The sequence below is a fragment of the Zosterops lateralis genome (genome assembly GCF_965231275.1).
Source record: "Zosterops lateralis genome assembly, chromosome: 2".
Lineage (NCBI taxonomy): Eukaryota > Metazoa > Chordata > Aves > Passeriformes > Zosteropidae > Zosterops > Zosterops lateralis.
The window spans coordinates 6,225,946-6,251,318 of NC_139763.1; the positions used below are offsets into that span (position 1 = coordinate 6,225,946).

The following is a 25,373-nucleotide window of genomic DNA, read 5'->3' on the forward strand; positions in this document are numbered from 1 at the left end:
TAATATTTATTTAACCTCTAGTTTAAGTAGAAATTTTTAATTAATTTAAAAAAAAACCTTCAAAAACAGTGGCTTTAGTTAACGTTGCCCAAGGAATTAAAATTATGAGTATGTATTAAAAAGGTTTAACAAGACATCTTTTCAACAAAATTCCCTTTGTAAGCAAGGAAAGTGTCCATCATTCAGTGCCTCAGAAGTTGTCTCTGATGTCCTTAAGGTGTGAAGAATGACAGTCACTAACACTGGTTTTTAATTGTTGGTTGGAGGAAGAAAACACCACTTCCTTATCCACTAGAAATGATCAAGTTGTTAAAATGAATTATGCCAGCCAAAATAAAGACAGTTTTTTCTCTAGTCCTAGAAGAGGTGGTTGCTGTGAAAAGCTGCTTTTGTCACCTCAGTCCTGTTTTCAGGTTTTCTTCTGGTGACTCAATTCTATGGGACTTTTCAATGCAGTTTGCCTTAAACACAGCCTGGCTTAACATGGCTTCAACATTCTTTTTGATTATTCTGCTACTAATGCTAAGTCACCTTGGTAAGCACCTTTATAAAAGGAAATGCTTTGGAGTAACTGCAAGTTATTTTGAGGGTTGAATCAGGTTTCAAAATTAGGTGTGTTAGATTTCAGTCATACTGGTTTATTCAAAACAAAACTTTGAAGGAAATTGGAAGCTGTGACAGAGTGGACTAACACCCGTAAGTGATTTTTATGGAGACCTTTAAAGGCTTTTTTTAGCCTGTTTTGGACTGATGAGAAAAGTGAGAATATCAAGGCCCCTTGCAGAATTTGAGCTGTCTGTGGCTTTTCATCCACTTTATTTACTGTTTTACCAAGTGTACAGCCAAGCCAACCTGGCACCTGTCTATCTCCAGGAGAGGTGACCTCCCTTGTACTTTTCCGTCTTTTGGTTGAAGCAGATAAACAAACCAAAAATCCCTAATCCTGTGGAAAACCTGGTTGAGAAATCAAATGATAACTAGTGCTGGGGAAGACACAGAAGCAGGACTGCTCATTTTGGTGGCCACCATCTGGGACAGGGCTGACCAGTGTTGCAGAACTGCCCTGCCTGCAGCAGTTGTGCCTGCTCTGCTTCCCTAAAGCACTGAGTGTAAACCTGATCAGTCAGTAAATCACAGTAATTGTGTTCTGTAGTCTCAGGGGTTAAGTAGTTGGAGAGACGTGACCTGAGTATTGCAGAGAAATTGATTAATTCACAGTTATTGCCAAGCTACTTTAAGGAAGTAACAACTTAGGTCTGTTCATTACAGGGAAGGGAATTAATTATGAGGCGACAGTCTGGTTAGAGGCCATATTCCCATTTATTTCCTTCAAGAGCACGTCCAGACATCAAGGTTAAGGTCATAACAGTGTTGTCGTGTTCCCAAACCATTCAGTTCCTGGGACTTTAAAATAAAATCCACCAAGGTGAAACAAGAACCAGAGGGGAGTGTAGGTGCTGAGCTTAATTTGAACCTGGTCAGGTTCAGGTAACGCACCATTCTGTGTCCCATTAATCCGAAATGACTTTGCTTTCTGATGAGGAAGGAACAGAAACCTTTATTAAATATCGAAATAGGAGGTTTATTCTATGAAGACCTGTGTGGACGTGAGCTGTGAAACAACAGAAGAGTAGCACCTGCAGGCAGAAGGAACGACCTGTCACAGCAGGTAGCTTCATCTTGTAGCCAGATATTGGCATAAAGGGCTTGGCACAGGGAAAGTAGAGGCACAGGGAAAGCCTGATGTCTGGCACCAGACACCCAAAAGGGTTTTGATCCATGCGAAGGAGTCGCCTCCACGACAGAAAAGGGAAAAGCGTGAGTCTGGCTGGGAAACGTGACTGGAAAAGCTTTGTTCACTCACTCCCTCCTCCCAGCAAATTGCCTGCAAGAGCATCACACACAGTGGTGCATCATTCCTCTTATCTCCCAGTATGACTCACTGAGCCATACATAGCAGCACTTCTTTGGAGGAGATTTCTTACTCAGAGCAAGCTGGATGTGGAAACAAAGACTCGGCGTCAGACTGTTAATGTCACTTTTGCATTAGAATTCCTTGCGTGACACATAAAAATGTCTAAAAACGGCTTGAGTAGCAGTGCCTGTCTGTATTAAACAGGTATTGTCAGGGTAAAAATCCTCATTAGTTTTCTCCTGATTGGATGCCCTTATTTTCATATTATTTATGGATTTTTGGGAAACAAGAGTATCTGTTGATTGCACTATGAAATTATTGGGTATTTCAGTATTTGGATTGCTGGTAATGCAATGTAGCAGGTGGCTTTCAGAGCATGCTTTATGGGTTTTTTTATTCTGTGTTTTTTTTCTCCCCTTTATTGCCCAATCATACCCCAAATTAATTCTCTGTGACTTCTTTCTATTCTCTTTTAGTTTTAAAGGAACTGATTGTGACATCCAAGTATGGCTTGTAATATTGATCCCCTGTAAGATCCTTTCAGAAAACTTCCAGAAAAATTGATTTTGTGGAATGCCAACAGCACCATCCCTCCATATTGTGCATTAATTTAGTACCTTGTACTTCTTTTTTTGCCAAGAAAGGCCAGCCAAGGCTTTCTTCAAGGTTTCAGTGCTTGCTGCTGGACCAGCCTCTGTCCTTATCCCCAGATGAACTCCAGCCTGAGGATCCTGAGCTGTGTTTTTCTGCTGCTGTTGCCAGTGGCAGTTCTGTTCCCTCTTTGTTCCTGTAGTAGAGCACTGTGCTGTTCGTTTATGTTGCATGTTTGTTGACTCAGCTCCCAAGGTTTTTAAGTAGGCACTGGAAAGCAAGGAAGTTCTTCCCCGTGTTTTGTAATGTGGGTAATGTATTAACAAAATCTTGTCAGTAAAGGAAATATTCCTGTGTTCTGTTACAGGTTTTGGGATTTGAAGTTGATACGGTGAACTCTGTCCAGTTTTCAAACCACACAGGTAAAATTTTACAGATACTACTCCACAATCACTGAACTCACTCAGCATGGGGCTCACCTCATCCCATGATAGTCCAGAGGACATTTGTCTTATGTTTGCACTCACATTTTCATGGTATAGGATGGAAATGTAGTTTTCATGTTTTGATTCAAATCTCTCAGAAGCCTGAACATGGCAGTAGGGCATTGATATGATGGATGTGGTAATGCCTCCTTCTGCCCTTCAGAGTGTGAGTTTCTTTTGTTAGGCAGTAATCTAATTAAGTCAGATAGTGAAATAACACAAACACAGCCATTTACACAGCCAGGTATGTGAATAAGGGACTCTTCAAAATGGTTTTATGTCAAGTATGGCTCTATGAGAGTCATAGTCACATTACCAACTCAAACATCAGAAAAATACTGAGGTAGATGCAATGTTTCCTCACTATGTGCCCATCCAGGTACTGCCAAGTGTCCCAAAATCTCATTTTGGTGGGAAGAAGGATGTTAATACATTTGGGTGTGGTTTTATTTAAGCTCTAAGCCTGAATGCAATGCACTCACCTAATACATTGAGACTTCCTAGTACTAATTAGGAGTTTATTTTTTTAAAAGAAATCTGAAATTTATATTTATTTTAACGATACCTTTCACCCATAAAGGAGCTCCAAGTGACTTGCTATTTTTGGATCACTGGAGACACTCCATGCTGTCTTGGTGGTGGCAGGTTCTTTGAGAGGAGAGTTACTCTAGACAGAGGAAATATTTTGGTGTCTTCAGAAAATAACCTGGGAGCCAATTCTGGCTTTAACATCTTGGAAAAGAACAAAAGTTGTTTCTGACAAAGAAAAAAGAAGTTGAGATACTTTTCTAGTATCTCTACAGGTACAGCTCTGTTAATTAACTATTAACTTTTGGAACAGAGATCAGACTCTTACTCTGTTGAACTTCATGCAGCATTCAAAAGATTGTAGGATGCCTATCATGGAGGGAATTTAGTGTCACTTTGAGAAGAAAAAATTAATGTTTTCAAAGGTGGCTTGAAAGTTTGTTGAGGAACGGCACAAAAAGAGGTAATAATTAAACAAGGGAATGAGGCCTTTCCTGGCATAGGCAAAAATCTGCTTATTTTGGTTGTACCCTTTGGCACAGTACAAAGGTTCTCTTGTGTTTTTCAAAGATACTTAGGTGTGACTTCTGTTTATTTAAAGAATGTACTTCATTTTGGAGTTTGGGATTTTCTGTTGTTTAGTTTCAGTAGCTGGGTAAAACTGTTGTAATCTTCCAGAAATTAAGCAATTTTTTCATGTCAGATTATTCGGTGCTTGAAATGCATGAGCACATGTTGTTTTTTGGCTTTTTATTTCAAGATTAAATCAGCTTTATAGGGCACTGAGAGAACTTAATAGAGGTTTTATTGACCATAAACTGAATATATCTAAAGGTGGGAAAATTACATTACCAGTAGGGTGAGCAGGTTCTTAAAACAAAAAAAGAGAGAAGATTTTGAATTTGTTTTTAATAGTATCACAGCCAAGGGAAGGTTGCCAGTGTTTCATTCAAGGTTTAGTGATTCCTCCTCCCACAAGAAGACCAAAATGAGCATCCCAAACCCAAAAATATCTCAAATATCACAAGTCTTTAAAATACTGGAACTACTCCTGATGTTTAGGAGTCATATTTTTTGGAGGTTTGTTGTGTTTTTTGGGGTTTTGTTTTGGTTTTTTTTACTAAATCTGTTAAAAAATCCCAAAGTTTGCCACACAACCTCATGGTTTTGGGAAGCAGAGCTTGTGTCCAGCACTGTCCTGCAATACACAGGCCTTGTGTGCTGGGTGAATGGGTGAAGGTAACTTGATTTTCCTATAAAAACAAAACTTTACAAGAACCATTTCTGTCATCGTCATTAAAGCTGGAGGACAAACTCCTCCTTCAAAATCTAGCTGTGAACTTTAGTTTCTGAAAGAATGCCAGAGGAGCACAGGTGAAAGAATGTGTGGGGTTTTGGACATGGTATACTTTCTTTCCTTCTTTCCCTGTTTTTAAATTTGTAGTTAGCAGCAAATAAAATGCAGAGAGAATTTATGACTAACAGACTTCGGTGAATCATTATTGCTCTTTTTTTTTGCCCTGTCCACAAATTAGTAAGATACCACAGGCTTTTTTCTGCTGACTTCTGCTCAGAAAATTCAGCTTTCTTTAGTCTCTGATAACCCTGAAATTTGGAAAATGTGCTTTGAATCAGAGCCCCTGGGAGAACAGTTTGTCATGTTGCTTCGTGAGGAACTTTAGTGATTAGAGTGACTCACACTTGAGTGGCATCATGCTTCACATACAAATGAAAGAAGCTGTCGTGCAGCCTATTAAGTGTGCTCTTTATCCTATATTAATATACTCTTTGCAGAAGCATCTCCTCATATGATGTGCAAAAGCAGAAATCTGGATTTATTTTTAATTATGTAGTTGATTTTTTTGGGGGTTGTCTTTAATTCTTCAGTGATTTCCAGTTTTGTTTCTCATTGCTAGGTTAATTTTAATCAATAATATCCTTACTCTGCCACCCAAATCCTACCTTTGAAACAGCTCTGGAACAAATAGCCTGGGGCTTTTTTCCTGTTACTTTTGCTTTTATTCTTGAGCATGTTTGACTTCCACTTAGTGGGTGTGTAGTAGGTGGTTGGGTTGGCTGGTAGGTCTGACACACGAGAAATGACAATTATGTCTTGATGTGATTGTGCACAGTCTGCCCACCCAGGTGATTCATTCACCCCTGTATGTGCAGGGCACAAAGAAAAGATCTCCACTTGTACCTGACACCAGTAGCATTTTACTCCTACTCTGTGGCCAGCTGTAAAATAAATCCAGTGGGGAATTTGGTGCTTAATTTCTGGTCTTGTTGAATTCAGGCCTCCTGGCAGATACAGATGAGTCATGTATTCAGAGCAGGTTGTCTGCTGGAGTTTGAAATGTGAATTTTGTGACACAGCTGGGCCCAGATTGCCTGTCTGTCATGAGCCTTAAACAGCACAACTTCCTTCCTTTTTCCCACGTGAAATTCTTTGTTACTGGAGCCACTTGGAATAGTTTTCCAGGGAGCACCACAGGAGGAACTCAAACCTCAGAACAGAATGTTCTGGGTTGGAAAATAAAAGAATCTTACACTATTTGCTTTGCTAAAATGGTAGCTTGTTTTTTTTGCTGTGTCGGTCAGTTGGGTTTTATTTTTCCTTCTGATATGCCTGGTACTTTGATTTTCTTTCATCCTTGTTTTTGAAAGTAATTAAGAGGATTATAAATACATTCCAAAGGAAAAAAAAAAAAAAAAAAAAAAAAAAAAGCAGAGGAAGGCAAATATGTAAATTCATCTTGGGTGAAGCATTAGCTGTCTCTCTTGGTTGTGGGGGGTTTTTTTTAATTTTATTTATTTTTCATATGAATTAACGAAGACATTTCCTTTGAGACTGATGAATATGTTCATCATTTTAGTGACATGAGGCATTGTATCTTAGTTGTTTATCATTGCTAAAAGCAAATAGATAACAGGTAATTGCAATAATGACCATACAACAGGCAGGCAGAAGGGGTATAATGTTGTTCAAGTGTTTATGTTCATCTGTGTGTTTAAAATTATTACAGATGTAGGAGACTAATGCAGTCTGAGCCAAGTGGAGTTCTGAAGAGCTGTGCCATGATTTTCAGTGTTCTCTCTGCTCTCTCAGACCAGCACTGAGGGGAATTATTTGGTGGTTTTCCAAAACAAGGAAGACTCAGTTTTCTTCCTTTTTGCCTTTCCCATTTCAAGATAGTCACTCTTTCTGGGACCCCATCCTCCGGTTTGTGAAACTTTTTTGAACATGAGTAACTGACTTTTTCTTCTGTCTTTCTGCTTTTTGGTGTTATATTCTGCCAGGAAGGTTAGGATAAATGCAGGATCATGGGATTTGCCCCTCTTGTTTGTCATGTTACATGAATTTACCCTGGGGAAAGGGCATAGTGGGGTCCCATCTTGCTGCCAGTTTTGATTTGGCTTGATTATTATGTGAGCATAATTCAGTTCCTAGTGACATCACAGTTCTCTGCAGCTCCAGTGAAGGTATTCCCTTTTTTTTAAATCTCTCAATAGCTGGGGTGTCCCTGAGAGCTTCCCTAGGGCTTTGTTCTCAACTCTGGCGATGGTGTACTTAGACTTTAGGTTGTGTTACATGTCACCAGTTAATTAAAAGCATCCTCAAGTTACCTGTGGAAGTCATGGCTGCAGAGTTCAGACAATGTCCCTACCCCATGTGGGTGACACCAACTCCAGAGATAGGCTGGGCTGCTGCCTAAAGTTGAGTTTTTGTATTTATTTCTCTCTCTCTGTGGAGGATCAGTGTAACATGAACCCTGTGCACTGACCATTTAAGACAGCTTGACATGGGAAGGTGAACTTTTGGTTAAGTAGTGAATTTACAGGGCCTGTGTAGAAATGGCTCCTGAAAAGTATCCAGGTTGCTGGGCAATCTGTCATAGTTATTTTTATGGCCACCTGTAAGATAAATGTCAGCATTTTTTGCCTTGATTTGGGGTGAAAAAGAGTTTCCTTGGTGGCCACAATGGAAGGACTCTGTTGTGTCCCTTTACTGCCTTTTCAGTGCTACAGAGGCTGGGGGAGAGGAGAAGGCAGATTCTCTCTCTGTGATGCTGCAGATGTGACAGAACAAATATCTGCATTTGTGTTAACTAAACCAAATATTGGATTTATGTGCACTCAGGGGTTCTTCATACACTTGGGGCTGTGCCAAGGTGGGGTGAAACTACAGAAATTCCCTTTCTTCGTCCCTTTCCTCACAGGGACTTTGTGAAAAGCATTTTCCTGGGAGGGAGTGGTGGTGGCTGATGTGAGTCAGGCCCCCAGCCAGCTGGCAGCAAATTGTGTTTTAGAGGCTTGGCCTTTGTGAGCTGAGGAGAGCAAAATGATCCATCTGCTCACCATACCGTGGGTGTATTTGCATTCATAAGAAGGAAAACTGAAAAATGTGCTTATCCCAGGCTCTAGGCACCTTTTGGCAGTCACTCTAATAAGTCAGTTTAGAGTGATAATCAAAGCCAACAGTTTTCATCACAGAATTTTCTAACTGCAAGAGCAGAATTTAAAACAAACAGAATACCATTGTCTTTACACAGGGGAGGTTTGGGAGAAGATACTTCACTTAACCTTTTCCTAATTCCACTTAATAAAAAGATAAGCTTTTTAACAAACTCTGAGTTTATGGAGATTGACAGAGTTAAATTGTGGATGCTTCATCTAATATCCTGGAGGAAGCCCCGTTCTTACATACAAAGGAGTGATGGGTGCCATCTAGATGGGCAGGCTTGGATGACAAGGTGCAAGGTGCATTTACATTTTTCAACAAATGTTTAAATTGTGTTAAGGGAGATACATTTCTTTTATTTTTTTTTTTTCTTTGAAATTGGCTGCTATGGACTTTGGTCTACTGTTTGCTGAAATCAGTTGAGTTTATCCCAAGTAACTTCCACCTTCCATCTGCTTCTCTCAGCTGAGCACATTTGCTTGTAATTCTTAGAGCTCATCCAAGGATGAGAGTATATGGATGTTATTTATCTGTTTGTAGTGACTTTCTGCTACTCATTTCCTCCTCCAGGATCCTCAGCACTGAAGCTGTGCTATTTTTGGAGGAAAGTCTGTCAGGTGACACTGTACATTTAAAGAGCATCCATGGCAGTGTTCTGCTGTGGTCACTCTGTTTGTGGCATGCAGGTTCCAGTGGTTGCTGTATCTGTGTCCAGGCAGATCTATAAGCCTCTTACGATTGTCATCTTACTGTCAATATTTCCTTTTTAAAATATATATAGTATAAAATAACAAAAATAGATTATAGTGACACCCTCCTCCAGTAAAAACATGTTTTTCCTCCTCCACACGGGAAAGGAATAGTTGCAAAAGCTCCATGGGAAATCTTGCTGAAGCCTGTGTGTGCTCAGCTTGCAAATAGACACTCTCAGACTGCAGTGTAGTCACTCCAGCTCCTTTGGGAGGCAGAGGTGCTAAGGAGAAGTTGAGCACATAAACTGTTCTGCTGACAGCAGCTTTCATTCTGCAACAACATTTCACAGGAGGGGAGGTGAAAATGCTTCCTGGTGCTGATATTTGATGTGGTCCCTCCATGTGCATCATCTCTGTGATCTGAAACAGAGAATCCATCTCCTGAGAAATGACCTGGTGTTTGCTTTGCAGGCTATGCCCACTGGAAGGGTCAGGTGTTAAATTCAGACGAGCTTCATGAACTTTATGAAGGACTGAAGCTGAACAAGGTCAACCGGTACGATTATGTGCTCACAGGTAAGAAGAGCTCCTTCCCTGGAGTTCCCAGGAGAGGTAAACAGGGGTCAAGAAACATGGCCCTCCTTGTTGCAAACCAAGCAATTACAATGTCACCTGGATATTATAGTCTGAACTGGCTCCTGTTGTTTAATTTGGAACAGCCAGAGTTCTCCAGCTGGGAGGTTGTAACTGGGTAGGTAAATTGATCCCTTGTATTTTATGATTTACAGACTTGTACAGGCCAGTCATGTACAGGCACACTTCGTATTTTGGGAGTGCCTCTACTGGAAGAATGGATGAGGAATGTCAGAGTATTATTTGAGTTCAACCGTTTCTCCTAAGTCTGCAGTACTAGCACTCTGTGGTACTGCAGTATGATTTTATTAACAGTTGTCTGTCCTTGATATTTTTTTTACTTGATCTTTAAGGCTTAGTGCTTTGGGCAGTGAGCAAAGTATGAGTAGAGTTGGGTTTTGGTTTTTACTGTCATATATCTTGATTTTTTGCTCTTGTCACTGTGTAGATCATCTGAGTGAATACAGTTTTGCAGTGTTTTCCTGTGCTTGCACTATGTAGTAAGTGTCTATAAATAAACACAAAGAGAACTTCTTGTACAATACTTCAGAGAAAGGAGAGATTCTGCAAGAAGTTTTTTATTAAAAATTTCTTCTCACCCAATTCCTGCTTCTCAGAAGTAGGTTACTGATCAGATTTCACCTCAGTAAGAGCTGTGCATCTGGTTTGGATAACAGTATCAAATTCTTACAGCAGTGAACAGGGACTTTTTTAAAGTAAGCAGAAATACATCAGCAGATTTGGCTGATTTCATGGCTTCCACACGTAGGAAAGTTCTTTATACACAAGGAAAACTGGAAATTTAAAGTCCATGGGTTATAACTCCAAAGCAGTTGTTCTGGCTTAAAGGATGTGGTATGTCCAAAGGGTTATTGTCAGGGTTTTTTCAAAATAAAGGAGACTGAATAGTAAATAGATCGAACTAAAGTTAAGAAATTAATTTTGGCATAAATGGGTTCTTTGTTACTGAGAAATACATAAATACCCTTTTTTTCCTGGAAGGAACTTACACAGAGGATATTTCCAGGAAAAGCACACTGTGTTGTAGGAATTTTCAGGAGATGTTAGTGTGCAAAATTTATAAATAATATTTGAGTATTCTTTTAGCTGAAATGTTCCTTTTTTATTTCACTTCCAACTCTTGGAAAAAACCTCTACTGCTTTCCTATCACTAAAAAATGATATAAGAGGTTAAAAATAGTAGAAGGAAAATAGAAATCTTCAGCAAAAAGGAATTTCAGAGAAAAAGGGAATATTTATTAATAGAAGTCTTCTAAAATAGGATTTTTTTGTGTGTTGTTCAGGTCAGTTTTAAAATCTCATTTGCTGCAGCCATTTTCAGTATGAACAAAAAGAAGGCATGGGTAGAAAGAGCAGTAATTTCTGAACATCCAATAACACTTTGTCTGTTTTAGTCTTCAGCTGTGGCTGAACTTGCAACCCACTTTTGTTTTCATTCAGGGCCAAAAGTCAGATTTTTCTCTTCAAACAGGCATTCACTGTAGTGCACAACTACCTTGTGCCTCAGTCAACCTGGATATGATTATTTAAACACTGAAAAGCAATTTATCAGCAGGTGGGATTTGATTGCTAATTTTCTGATGACTGTAGATAGCTGAGATTAAAATTACTATCTTTAGGCCAGTTATACAAAGTAACACTCCATGGATTTTTGTAAATATTCTTATATTTATATTTGTAGTTATTTGTAGATCTACTTGTATTTGTTTCATTTACAGTAAGACACTCAAGGTAAGAGATAAATTGCAGTTCATTGTAGCTGTTTTAAACACCTCTGTCAATGATGTTAATCACACTCAGTATTATTTTCCAGTCAGTCTGCTATCACAGGTCATTAAAAAAAAGATCTTTGCTTGACTCTTTTGATTGTTTATCAGCATTTCATGGATAAAATCCAGCATTTGGGCAAAAAATCTTTTCGATTTCTTTGCAGCACCCAAGAAGTGATCAATTTTTCAAGTTAAAAAAAAAAAAAATCTCCAAAATCTACTTTTTAAATGTACTTTAAAATATTTTATTAGCGTGGACATTTCCAAGGACATTGAAAGATGTTATCTTGCTAAAAATAATAGTATTAAATCACAGAATCACAAAATCTGCTGAGTTGGAAGGGACCCACAGATATCCAGTCCAGCTCCTGGCCCTGCACATCTCCATCCCCAAGAAATGAACTGCAATAAATTAAAATTGAATTGTAATTCATGAGTGTTGTAATTAAAGTTAATACATAAATATATAAATTAAGGAACATCTATAAAATTTAAAAATTATTAAATAGGAATATTGTGGTGCTTGTGATTGGGGCCTTGAAATACAAAAAAACTTATTTGCAGCTTATTTCACTGCTAAGCCTGAAAAATAGGAACTTTATTGGTATTTTGGAAATTGCTCTAAAATTATCAAGGTTAAGTCTCTTTTGAATTAATGTGTTGGACTCTATCAGCATAAACACTGTTAATAAAAAATTGCTTCAAGACAGAGTATGAGGAAAGCATATGAAATAAAAAAAAATCCTATTTACTGCACGAAAAATAATACTGACCAAAATACTGTTTTTATTAAAAGGAATGTTTTTTCCTTCTAGCCTGACCTTTGTTTATATATGTTGAAGTATTTTGAAGTTATATGAGCCTTTCATATATAGCATTCTTAGTAAATGGATTTTTAAGGTTATACTTGTAGTTCTGCAAGCACTGTCTGAATTTGTATTCCAACCTATTATTCCTGAGTCAACTGCTGAAATGCCTTTGTTCTAAAAATCCATTTATCCAAAGAAGGAGAAGTATGCAGCATTCCTGCCCAAAACTTAAAAACAGCAAAAGTGTTCATGAAATTGGACTTCAAAGGTGTCTTTTTTTTTTTTTTTTTTTTCCGAAAGGGTATACAAGAGACACATCATTTCTTGCAATGGTGGTGGATATTGTCCAGGAGTTGAAGCAACAGAATCCTAACCTTGTGTATGGTAAGGATGTGCATTATAATCCTTTCTGCTTCCTCACTGAGTGTGCTGATCATTTTCACATTTTAGGATGGAAACACTGTTCTGATGTTATGCAACATTTCTGGTCTGTCTGGAGCCAGCTGGGCCTCCAGTGATGTTTCATTTCAGTTTTAGGTGTTGAGGGAGTTGGGTTTCAGCTTGCTATTTTCTCCCTTTCAGTGTGTTTCTTGCATTATGCCATCCAAAGGAGAGTGTGCCTTGAGGACTGCTTGTCTGTATTCAGGAAAGAATAAAAATCCCAGCCAGCTGCTGCTGCTGGTAGTTCAGAGGCCGTGTGTGCTGACAGGTGAAGCCTCACCTTGATTTCCAAGTCAGCCAAAGCAGGACAGGCTGTCCCATGTGCCCTTCCATGGTTCCATGTAACATCCCAGAAATGTCCTAAGTCTTCATGGTTTACCTTGAACTCCAGGGCTTTTTTAGCTCTGGTGCTTTCTAATATTCCCCAGGACTATCCAGGGAGCAAGAGGCTCCAGCAGCTGTTGTCATTGGTAAGTCACATCAGGCTTCAGCCTGTGAGAAAAGATTCCTTCTCTTCCCTTCCTTCCTCTCCCGAGTGTTTCCAGAATTTTGAACATCAACCAGAATGGGCTTGAATTGAGCAAAGCTTTCAGAGTGACAGGGCAAAGTCAGTGAGGATTTAGTGTGATAAAAAGCTGGGAATGATGGTTTGAGCTGTCATCTTCACACCCAGTAAACAGGAAACATCTAGAATGATTGGCAGGATTCACAGGGTGTTGTACTGAGCAGAGATACCTGACTTAAAATTAACAAAGCATAGGTCTTAACTAGCAAAATATAGCAGAGAAATCTTGCCTGGGTTTTGTTGCTTTTTAGCCTTTATTTACACTATTGGATTTTCAAGTTCTTCATAGCCTTGTGTGAAAGCTAAAGACTCTTCTGGAATATGAACAAAAAGAGACATCTCACTGTGTAGAACAGGAAGGAAGGGGTCAGATGGTGAGATCACAGCAAGGCTTCTAAGATCCTTTATATTTAATAAATAGATTATAACATAAAGAAAATATTTTTAAAATGTAAAACAAATTGCACTGTTTTTACTCATAGAAACTTCCTGAAACACAGACATTGATTTGGTACGTTTGGAATTGTGTTTCTTTTTGATCTTGCTTAAAGATCTTTTAATACAATGAACAATGTTCCTTTTTGAAGTGCAGTGCTAGGCTGTTTCCATCCTCACTGAGGACACTTGGAATGTGTTGTTGATAATGCTGGTGATCCAGAAGCTGTGCCAAACATGTGTTAATATCGTTACAACAAGTACTTTGGCAGGAATTTTCTTATTGTTTCATTATAATACTTTCTTTATTTAAGATACACACAGCATTTTGGTGTGAACATTTGGCATGTATTTTTTTTACACTTAAGTAAAAATAGGACTCCTCAGAGCTGTTATCTTCTCTCATGTTTCTCCCCTCCATACTACCATTCCAGACAACTTTTTAAGACACATGGCCTACTCTTTCAAAATTGGCAGCCACCAGATACAAATTTCAGAGTGCTACTAGAGCTTTGAGAGCTCTTGTGTAAGCTTTGAGGTGCTCAGTGCTGTTCTGTAACCACTACTGTTACCTAAAATTCTTCCCTCCCACCATGGTCTTTATAACTGTACCCTATTTCTAAACCTAAGTTTTTTTTCCAGTGTGTGATCCAGTGATGGGTGACAAGTGGAATGGAGAAGGCTCTATGGTGAGTACTCTTCTGTTTGGATTTGTTATATAAAGTTGTGTAAAGATTTATTCTTTTTTAAACAATAAAACAAAGGTGCTTTACCTAAGCGTGGCTCTGGATCCCAGCATCAGATAAGTTTGTACTTAAATTTCTTGGTTTTGAATGAAATTGGTATCTGGAAAGAATGGCAGCTGCCCAGCCCTGGGATTGTTTATGGCCCTCTCCTGAAATAATAGAGGGTAGATAGACCCTGTCCACAGAAAAATATCCCCCTGCTCCTCATCCTTGTCTCTCTGGAGTTCTCTCATCATCTGTCAAGAGCTGTGTTCTGGCTGGTAGCCTGGCTGCCATTGTCAGTCATCTTGGAATTGACACAGCCCTGGGATGTAAATGAAGATGATTCATTCCATGTGGGATCTGACAGCTGTTGGGCACTGGGCTGTGATCAGTGACAGAAAGGTCCTGTGTGCCAATACCAGGCTGCACACTGACAAAAAAAACATTCATTCTTGAACAAAATAGTTTGGTTTGGAGGTAAGGACATGAGTGAGCTGGGACACTGTATTTCCTCATGCTGCTGTGTCACCTTGGGGGGAGAGAACTTGAAAGTTCTTCACCCAGCCATCTTTTCCTTTTGATGCTGCCAGTTTAGGTCCATCTACTTAAAAATGGTGCTTCCCATCACCTCCAGGGAAGAAAGGGCTGTTGGTGACAGTGTCCCCAGCTGGAGGACACTCTGCCACTGCAGTTGCAGAGCTTGGAGCTGTCAGGTCACTCTGGCAGCAGGGGTGGTGGTTGAGGGAAGGAGAGTTGCCATCCTACATCTCAGACACTGCTGACAACTTCTGACACTGTTTTTTCTCCCCAGTATGTCCCCAAGGATCTCTTGCCGGTCTACAGGGACAAAGTTGTACCTGTTGCAGATATAATCACTCCTAACCAGTTTGAAGCTGAGTAAGTGCTTATTTCCTTTTCTAGCCAAATAAACTTATGGGGAAAAAAGCAGGGAAGATTAAATGATACCCCTTAATTTTATTTGTCTCAATATAGTGCCTTATTGTATGCTTGTGTTGGGTTTTGGGCTTTAGCTGTTAGTTTCAAGTGATGTTTTTCAGATAACCTTACTGTGCATGTTGAAACCAATAAAAAACCCCAGGAAATTCTGAGGAAATTCTGAGGAAATATGTGAGGAAAAGATTCTTCTTGTTTCCTCCAGCGTCTCATTTTCATGATTATTCCTTTTTATAACCAGAGGCCTGTTTCTAGTACAGGTTAAAAAAGTACCTTCCCCATCCTTACCCATCACTATGAAAATTTTTATTATGTGACAGAATATCAGAACTGAAATACTTTGGTTCAACCTCCCTCCATCCCCAAAATTAGATTCAGAAATACCACCATGGCAACATCTCATAGAAGCTGAGAATTTAAATGTCTTCTGCCTGTCCTGTCTACACTGTTGTGACTCTTTGGTCAGGAGATAATCTGTGGTGGTGCAGCACAGGCTGTCCCCTTGAGGGGAAGGAGCAGCTACATAGGAGGGGGAGAAAACACACTTGCGAGGGAATTTTTGTGATGCAGGGATCTGTGGAGGAGCCAGGGTAGGACTGGTGTGAGTGCACTCCAGCAGCACTGTGTGTCTGTGCACGTAGCCTTTAAACACAGAGCTCTGCTCCAGCAGACCGTGGAGCTACAGATGGGTTTGGCCTGTTTGGTGCAGTCCCAGCTTTCCTCCTTTGAAAGGACAAATAGTCACTACCTGGAGAACTTTTGCTCTTTTTAAGGTTTCTGTTTCATTCTCAGGTTGCTCACAGGCAGGAAGATTTACACAGAAAAAGATGCACTGGAGGTAAGTGGGCAGAGGGTGGGATGTGTGACTTCTCTTCCTGCAGTGCTGCAGTTTGCCTTCAACCTTGGAGTCGCTTTGGCCTCTGTCTTTTCTATGTGTTTATCATTAAAGCTTGTACACTTCAGGCACAAAAGATTTCCTGTTTTAGTGTCAGAATTTGGAAGGAACTTCCCAAAGAAGCTCCAGATAAAGGGATTACAGTGGTAATGAGTACATCTCTCTGAACTTGCTTTCTGCAGTGAAGGAGGAGTGGCAGCAGCACATATGGCAAATACCCAGACACTGCCAGCTCTGTGGATATTATTTAATTGGGGTGAAAACCCCAGGGGATCCTGGGTGTTAGGAACCTGTTTGAGGCTCTGCTGTCCACATTCAGCAATGCTGAGTGTGAGAACAGCTTTTCCTCCTTCTCCCAGATAAATCCACAGCATTGACAGCTGCTGTCATTGCCACATAGAGCTGATAGATGGCCTGCAAATATATTGCATCAAGGTGTAAAGATTTGCCCTTTCACACAAAGTGAAGAAAATAAAAAGGTGTAGGACTTGGTGGTGGAGGACAAAATAGAAATACGGTTTTCTTGATGTCTTGAGAAGGGCTGAGCTCTTTGTTTTGTTAGCTAGTCAAATGCTTTCATAATGGACTGATGTTATTCCCTCCAGTTTGGCTTTGAACTTCAAAAGAGCACAAAATCTTTAAACAAGCAGCAGCTGCAGTGGCACCCTGGAGAGTAGCTGGGGGTCTGTCAGCCCAAATGTTTGTTGTTTTTTTTGCTGTAGCAACGTCAAACAACATAAGTTGGTCACTCCCATGACCAACATCACAGCAGGAAGCAGCTACAGAGATCTCATCTCTGAATTTCCACTGCCCCCAGTTTTACATAATCCCACTGTGTTAGGCGAGATGTGCTCCATGCCAGTGACTGCAATCTGCAGCTCAGTTCTTCTGTTCTCACACTCACCACTGGAACCAGTCTTGAGCTGACCATAATTATGCTGAGCAGCCATTAGTTTTAAATTTGCATATTTCAGCTGCAAACATGAGTTGCATGGGCTATTTAGTCTTTAGTTTTGCCATTTAGGCTTCTGATTGATTCATGTCATAGCTCTGATTGATGGGCTTAAAAAAAATCTCTGCCAAAGAGAAGGAATTATACATAGAAATAGAAACATTTTTAAACAAGTTGTTTGCAGAATATTATATTTTAATCTGTCTTTCCAGCTGCATGTCATACATGGGTCGGAGTAATAATCCATGCTGGAATTTGTCCCCTTTAAAGGTGGCAGGAATTCTGGCATTGATTTCCATGGTTTCATGTTTGCTTTCCTTTCCTTAACAAGACCTGTGATGACAGCAGTGTCTTCTAACATAAAATTAAATACAATGTAATATGAACATAGAAAGGACTAAGTCCTACAACTAGAAACAGTGGGGAGGTTAGGATCCTGGTAAATTGTGACTGAGAAATGAAGTTTAGTTTAATATGTGTATGCTGGTGGATTTACTGCTTCTTCAAAACCCAGCTGATGTATGTGCAAAGAGGTCTGACAGCTGAGGAAACTTGGAGGCTTAGACAAGAAAAAAAAGCAATAAAGTATTAAAAAATAGCAGAAATAAATCCTTATCATTCAGCTGCTCATGAGTCATAGCTAGCCTGAGAGGGGTTTTAGTTCAACTATTCTGGGAGAATTAATATTTTATCCATGTTTTATACTAAACTCATTATTGAAGTCATTCTTTTTTCTGTGAAATCAAAATCACTTTTGTCTGTAACAACCAATTGTGATGTCAGAAACAGAGTATTAATGAGTTGAAGTGAGGAACACACAGAGTGGAAATATATCTGCAGAGGTATATAATTTACAGCTGTAGTTTAGGGGTTGAAACAGAATGAAGAAAGAAGATTGAGGTAGACACACTTGTGCCTCTGATTTAGTTTTTTTATTTTTTGGTAACTCTAGAAGTAGTAGCTAAATAAGATTTCATAACCTGGAGTTGTTTGCTTTCTAGTAAATGCTTCAAGATGCCAGCTCAGGTACACATGTCTGTATATTTATTCTTTTGATAATATATTCTGGAGACATGATGCAGGCAAAAATTCTGATCACAGCTGAAACAGTATTCTTTCCAGAGGAGCATCCAAAGAACACAAACAGAAATGCTTCTATATTTTAACAAGTGTGTTCATTTAAATGTGGATATTTTGATTCCTCTGTTTCAAAGTAATGCCCCTAATTCAAGTGGATTATTTTAATAGAGACTGTTTTTTCCTCTTTACAAAAGATACCAAAATAAGGTGTTTGTTAAAAATCTTCAGTACCATGAATGAATGCAAGTTTAATCAACACATATTGGCAGTCACTGATTCCTGCCTTTTTGCACACTGAAAGGTAATGGATATGCTCCATGCCATGGGACCAGAGACTGTGGTGATCACAAGCTCAGATCTGCAAGCACCTCTAGGAAACGACTACCTGATTGCTCTGGGAAGCCACAGAAAAAGTAAGTCAGGAGCTCCTTCCTTACCTGTACTCTCTTTTAAGCTGTCTGTGCTTGCAGTTACTCCTTGAAGAAGTAGTTTCATCAGGCCCATCTGTAGTGCATGGCAGGAGCACAGATTTCCTAAGTGAGCACCTTGTCCACAGTAATATCAGGAGTGATGAGACTGGGGCTGCTCCATGAGGGAGGACTAAAGTTGAATGTGATCACAGCACAGGCAGGACTCTGTCCCCACCCACTGGGCACAGACCCACCGGACTTGAATCAGGTGAGCAGGACAGGGGAGTGGTGGCAGACAGGTCCCAGTGACAGCCCAGAGTTAGGGAGACAAGGCAGGTCTGAGATTAATCTGGAAAATTCAGTAAGTACATCAGGAGAGCAGGGCTGTACACAGGAATATCTGGACCATATCCCAGGCAGAGATGCTTGTGCCCAGGCCTGAGCTTCTGTGCAGCTCCTGGGCAGAGGAGGAGGATGTCCTAGGCAAGGTTTATTGGGACTCTTACAGCCCCTGGCAGTGACCCTGGTAGTAAGGATATAAAAAAGGAGTTTGGCAGGTTTAAATGCTTTTTTGAAGAGTCACACTGTCCTGTTAGCAGATGGTTCCTCCCTTGACAGGTTATAAAATATCCTTCTGCTTCTTCTCTAGATCCCCTTTTGTACTGTCACCAGGATTCACTGTGTGTTCAGACTGTCACATAATGTTTCCACCTGAGAAGGGCACAGTTATGAGGGATGAAAAATGAAGGTGGTAGCTCCCTCCTCCCTCTTAAAAGAAGTATCTACAGCATTGAAGTTGTAAATGCTATCCCAAGCTGGCCAAGATTTGGAAGTCTGTGCTTTTTAAAAGAGCTGGTACAAAGTTTACAATACTCCTTTATGTTCCAAACAGCAAAGGAATTCAAATCTGATTATGGCTTTTAAAAGGATTTCTTTTTAAATTCTAGTCATTGCTATTGTATTAGTTGCTGGGTCTGTCACTTAACTGTGGATCTGTGTTGTAGCTAAAGCAGACGGTACCAGGATAACACAAAGAATCCGAGTGGAATCTCCTAAAGTGGATGCAGTCTTTGTTGGAACAGGAGACTTGTTTGCTGCTATGCTTCTGGCATGGACACACAAGCACCCAAACAATTTGAAGGTAGGGGAAAAGTTACTCATCTCTCTGCAAATTTTGGACCTTGTTTCTCTTGAGTTTTTTTTAAAACTTCTAATCCATGACATTACTTCAATACTCTCTTCTGTTCTGGCTTTTTTTTCCTCACCTCAGAGAAAAAGCCACAGAATTTCCCTTTAGCCAAAAGGGGCATTAAACAGTCATATTTCAGTTAGGCTGATTTTGTAATTTTGCCAAATAAGATGTTGTTTCTAGAGAGACAGACAGCATGCATGTTTCTAATTACATTTTTTATCCTCACTTCATAATAACCACTAAAAATAATTTCTCAAATCCATTTTTCTGTTTCTTTCCCTTAAGGACATAGAGTCCTTGATACAGTTATGATTACTAATACCTGTTTGGGGAGAATTAAGTAAAAAAAAACAAATTCCCAAACTCAGCATTGCATAGTTGTCATCATGTTTATTTTGTCAGTCATGTTTTCCTCTTAATAGCAGTGTTTTTGAAATAATATTAATTAATATTAAGTAATACTTAGGTAGCTGAAGTTACACTAAACCCTGAATATGTTGTGTTGATGCAGGTGGCATGTGAAAAGACAGTGTCAGCCATGCAGCATGTTCTGCAAAGGACCATTAAGAGTGCAAAAGGTAATTCATCCAGACCTCTGCCTGGATTGGCATCAGAAGAAATTTTCAAGGAGCTTTCTGGGTTTTCCTAACTATCCTAGCATCCCCTCACTGCAGAAGCAGGCAGAGAATTTACAGAATGAGAGCCTGGTAGTTCTGTCTGCATGTTCCTACTGTGTCCTGCAGGCCCATTTTTGAGGAGAGTCGACTGCAGGTGTCACTGTTTAGCTTGTGGTGGGTGACAGTCGTGCTGACTGTGCCTGACTCAGCTCTGCAAAACCAGCACAACGTGAGGAGATGCTGAGTTTGGTGTGCCAAAGAGCTCCTCCTTCAGCGTGGCTCACTCACTGTCCCTCTGAGTGTGTGTTTAGCACTGAGAGGGGTTTATCAACCAATAATACTTTCTTTGCTGTGTTGGCCCATGTGAGGAGCAATTTTTTTCAGCTTCTCTCTCCTTAGTGTTCCCGTCTTTCAGTTCTTAAGGAAGTCAGTGGGTGCTCTGAGCATGTCTGTGTGACTTCCTAATTAACAGCAGAGCTATGTTTCTTTCCTGGAGAGAAGTGTGGGACAGTGGTGATAAGAAATCACAGTGCTGACCTGGATTTTCCACCTTGGCAGCTTTTAGCAGGGAGCAGTAAGGGAAAATGGGGAAGGGAGGAAGGTGGAGAAAATCCTGGGGTAACAGAATGATGTAACTTGTTTCTTTTTATGCTGCTGTTTTTAATGACATTCTGATGTCATCTTTTTAGTGCAAGCTGGAGAAGGAAACAAACCAAACTCAGCCCACCTGGAACTGAGAATGGTCCAAAGCAAAAAGGACATAGAAAACCCAGAGATCATAGTGAAAGCCACCGTGTTATAAAGGCTCCACGTCTCCAATAACGCACAATGTATCGATGTCCTCATTTCTTTCCTGTAAATTGTAATATTTGCCTTAGATCTGTGACAGAAACCTGACTTTCATGAAATAGTGCCCAGCATAGGCAGATATCCACTCTCAAACATATGTGCTGGCCTTGCTCAGTTTTAAAAACAGAACAGTTAGTGTGCATTGAAGCATATTCCCAGGTATCCCAATGTCTGTCAGATTCACTTAGTCTGTGTGATTACCCAGGGCAAGAGAGCAATGTTCCTGCCTTGCCAAAGACTGTAGATGTGAATTTGCTAACGCAATGCTTGACTGGAAAATGTATTTCAAGATGGCATCTAGTGCCAATGGAGCTGGCTCCATGCTCCCTTTTCCTGGAGGTACCTGGTTACCTACTCTGGTATTCAGTATCTCAGCTGCTATGAAACTAAGCAGGGTTAAAGCTACACACACAGTTCTGGTTGTGTGTAGGAGTACTTTGAAGATGTTTGGCATGTTCAGTACTCTGAAGTGACCTTGAGGTGTCATTCATGTTGCTGATCTCTGCTCCTGTCTCTTACCCATGAACAGCTGCACAGTTTCAGTTGTCACAGGTTCTGGCTGCTGACCTCTTGTGTCCATGGGTGCCCACATGATTTTCCTCCAAAAGCTGCTCCAGAAACATCTTCACTAACAAGATCATGCCTTTATTCAGTAGCACTGGTTGGAAGTGTGGCCTCTGAGGCCAGGTCGGTTCTCTTTTAACTAAAGGCAAAAGAGAAAGCTCTTACCCTGGAATCTGGCTGCCTTGGTTTGCTCATTGTGGGTGGATGTAGTTACAAACTACATGGGTACTTCACTTAACATCAGTGAGCACTGCTGGCAGCCTTAGCAGTGAAGCAATGTGGGAAAAGTAATATTTTTGGTTTAGTAAGATCTGGTCAGTTATATGTGTTTACCAAATGCAATGAAACAGAAAAATTGACTTGTTCATAATGTCTCTGCGAACAACACCAATTAGAGATTACAGAAATACATTATATTATTAATGGACAATTCTGCTTGATAAGGCTTCAGAATGGGAATTTTAATAATTTCAGTGTCCTATGGATCACAGGCACATACTAAAGCAGCAGGGCAGGTCTGCTGACAGGTATTGACCACTCACACCTCCATAGGATTTCTGTATGGGATCCATGTTCTTGCTTGTCCCAAGATAAAGTCTAGTGTGGTGTTAAATCCAGATCCAGTTGATGAGCTTTACTTGTCTCAGACTGCATAAGAGGATGGAAATTGCATTTCTGATTGATTTCCTCTCCTGCGTTTGGCATTGAAAGTGAAAAAAAAAATCATGTTACTTGAGAATTCCAGGGAAAGAAAATCAGGAATTTATCTACAAAATGTGACTCAACTGCCACAGTTTTTAGTAATCACTGTCATGAAGTAACTTTCTGGGAATAATATTTTTGATGGTGTGAACAGTTGCTAAAATTAGCAGTCAGTAGCAGAGAGATGAGCTCATGGCTGATACCCAACCTGGAAAAAGATGTGAACTACCTTGACAGTGTGTACAGGTGTCTGATGAGAAGCAGTGAAGAGGGAACCAGGCTCTTCTCAGTGGTGCCCAAGGAAGTGATAAACAGAAACACAGGAAAATCCATTTAAACATAAGAAAACTATAATTCACTGTGAAGGTGATCAAACCCTGGCACAGGTTGCCCAGAGAGGTTGTGGAGTCTCTTTTCTTGGAGATACTCAGATGCTGACTGAACATGGCCCTGAGCAACCTGCTGTACTTGGCCCTGCTTGCTCAGAGGTTGGACCAGAGGATCTCCAGAGGTCCCTTATCTGAACTTCCCTGCCTGTACAGACAGTGGTCAATGCCCTTTTTGTGAGACAGCACATTTTTATTTTGCCATTAGAGTAAACAGACTTCACAAGAGGATTGAGAGAAATGCAAGGGCTGTTTTCTCTGAAATAAAGAAGCTTGGAATTTGGGAAGCTTGGAGCTACCTTGCAAACAAGGTTTTAACTGTAAACCATGATGAGCCATGATCTTGACATAAAAGACAAAGTGATATGTCTGCTGGAGCAGTTAATACCTGTCAGGTGTAATCTTTTCCCACTTCTTCAGAGAATGGATCTGTTCAGTAATTCACACCTTCCTTAGAATCTGTGACATACCCATGTTAAAAAAAAAAAAATCATACTAATGTGCTCAATTTGCAAAAGTTCCTATTTCACAGTAGCTGGATCCTGTAGCAATGGGCTGCTGGCTTCATTTGCTTGAGTCCCTGAGGGTTGCTCATGTCATACCTGTTTTAAACTCCCACTGACCTGATCTAAATTAGGTCAGGTTTATGTCTTCAGTGAAGAATTTGGCTTAACATCTCTTGCCAGGAACAAACATCAGAAATGATCTGTAAATATATTCTGTAGCTAATGTTTTGTAGCCACAGCAGGCTGACAGGTATTTTTGAATGTCAAGGTACACATTTTTATTTGTTTAGAGTTACACAAAGCTCACGTGCAGAACAAAATTCAAAGACTCAGCACAGTCCTGTCTAATATTTCATTCCCTCCTCTCCTCCTGCATATTATGCCTGTATCTTTTCCTGAGTTCCTGCTGTCTGTCTGATGCAGCTGGAAAGTGTCTCAGTGTCAGACATGGCCCTCTATTTATTTAGGGGCTTGGAGGAAACTGACCAGCGTTGTCTGATTCACTTGCACACCTTTAGTTAAAGATAAAAGGGTTAATAATCTAAACTAGATTAGGTCCTGATTGATGACAGGAGAACAAGCACTTTAGCCCAGAGAGTGGAGTCTGTAATAAGGGATGATCTTCCCTGGCCATCCTGAGAGCATGGGAGGTGTAACCCAGCAGTCCAGCACTCACCAGCTGGGGACTGGTGGCTTCACTGCCACATGTGTCATGTTAGAGGGTTCTCATGCTGCAGCACATGGAGGCATGGGAGAGGTGAATGCTTTGTGTTTGTGTCCACTCGACTTCCCTCGCATTCTTTCTCCATTCTGGAATTAATTTGTGTCGGATCCCCTTTTCCCGGAGTGATTTTGTAGTGCCTGTGGCCACTGCTGAAGTCCGTTCACTCGTTTTTGGAGCCACCTGTGCAGGAGAGACCAAAAGTTCTTTACAAACCTTCTACTCTGGGCCTGGATTAGTCTCTGTGTGCTGAGAATTGAGATGTGCATAAAGACATTGCGCTAAAATCAGTGCTATTCACACTCAATAGAAACACTTCAGAAACCTGCAGTATGAATTGTTCATGTTTTTGTGCTGATTTTTATCTCAAGTGGGGAGAAATCTATAATCCATGTGTTACACAAAAGGATTGGAGGACCAAGGTTTCCAGCTACTCATACTGCCTTTTGAGTATCTTAACTGTGTCTTGATTGGATGGTGTTAATTTTTTTTGTCTGAGATTGTTATGGTGATTGTATTGATTAATTTTATTTTAAAATATGTGGCAAGGAAGATTGTAATAAAAGCATCTACATTTATTATACTGTGCACACACAAATTGTTAGATCCTATTTTTAAATATGTTAATCATTTCAGAATTAAACAGCACAAGAATGGTTTGATAGTCTTGCTGAATAAAGTGGATGTAATTAAATGTTTCCTTAGTTATGTCCTAGGATAGAGAAAGGATAGTTATTAATAGAAGAGAGCACATTTGTGCCCTGTAATCATCTTACTGTAAGATATGGATGTGGAAGTGAGTAACGTCCTTCTTGTCTTAATTTTTATTGTTTTTAAGATATTTTATGGGAAGAAAATTGCTGGCATTCTGCACCACTCCCTTGCATTCCTCTTACTTGTATGTGCAGGACCTCATTGTGTTGTGCTCTTTTTTCCTGCAGACAAGGTGAGAAGAGGGGCTTGGAATTAGAACCATAACTCGTTTTGAGATCTCTTTCTTGTGCAGCCCTTAACTGCCCTCCACTCACTGAATTTTTACCTTCACTGTGTAGGGTAGAGCACACAGGGCTGTAGAGGGGGAAACAAATGTTCCTCCTGTGGGAGCAGGAGCTTCTGCCAGCACTCAGCAGTGTCCCTGCCAGCCTGGTGGTTTGCAGGAGGAGGAGAGCAGGGATCCAGGTTAAGGAAGCAGAAAGTGCTGTGTCATTACACTTGTGTCCACTGGAGAGGTTTGGTTTATATTTATACTAAGGAAAAGCACCTCTCCCAAGTAAAGGTCTTTGCCCAGTTAAAGAAGGCTTTTAAAAGCTGAGACATGTTATGTATTTTGGTCAGTCAGGTACTAAAATACTTCTTCATAAAGGGAAACATCCCTTTTACATCCCCTTGCTGGCTTACTGACTGTAGTCATTCCACTCCAGTTTAGAATCCCAGGATTAGATATCCAGAGAGCTGTTCTTCCTGAAAGCAA

The 25,373-nt window shown here is 40.2% G+C and overlaps 1 protein-coding gene across 1 annotated transcript in view; it reads left to right on the plus strand.

Annotated features, from left to right (window-relative positions):
* PDXK (pyridoxal kinase) overlaps positions 1-24,980 on the plus strand; it is a 40,773-nt gene extending 15,793 nt beyond the window's left edge. The window contains exons 2-11 of the mRNA XM_083854868.1: positions 2,874-2,928; positions 9,145-9,249; positions 12,206-12,289; positions 13,989-14,035; positions 14,886-14,971; positions 15,821-15,866; positions 18,257-18,368; positions 19,370-19,506; positions 20,069-20,135; positions 20,864-24,980. Coding sequence (XP_083710994.1) covers positions 2,874-2,928; positions 9,145-9,249; positions 12,206-12,289; positions 13,989-14,035; positions 14,886-14,971; positions 15,821-15,866; positions 18,257-18,368; positions 19,370-19,506; positions 20,069-20,135; positions 20,864-20,976 — 852 coding nt within the window. The 3' untranslated portion in view covers positions 20,977-24,980. The remainder of the gene's footprint in view (positions 1-2,873; positions 2,929-9,144; positions 9,250-12,205; positions 12,290-13,988; positions 14,036-14,885; positions 14,972-15,820; positions 15,867-18,256; positions 18,369-19,369; positions 19,507-20,068; positions 20,136-20,863) is intronic.
* Positions 24,981-25,373: the final 393 nt, after the last annotated feature.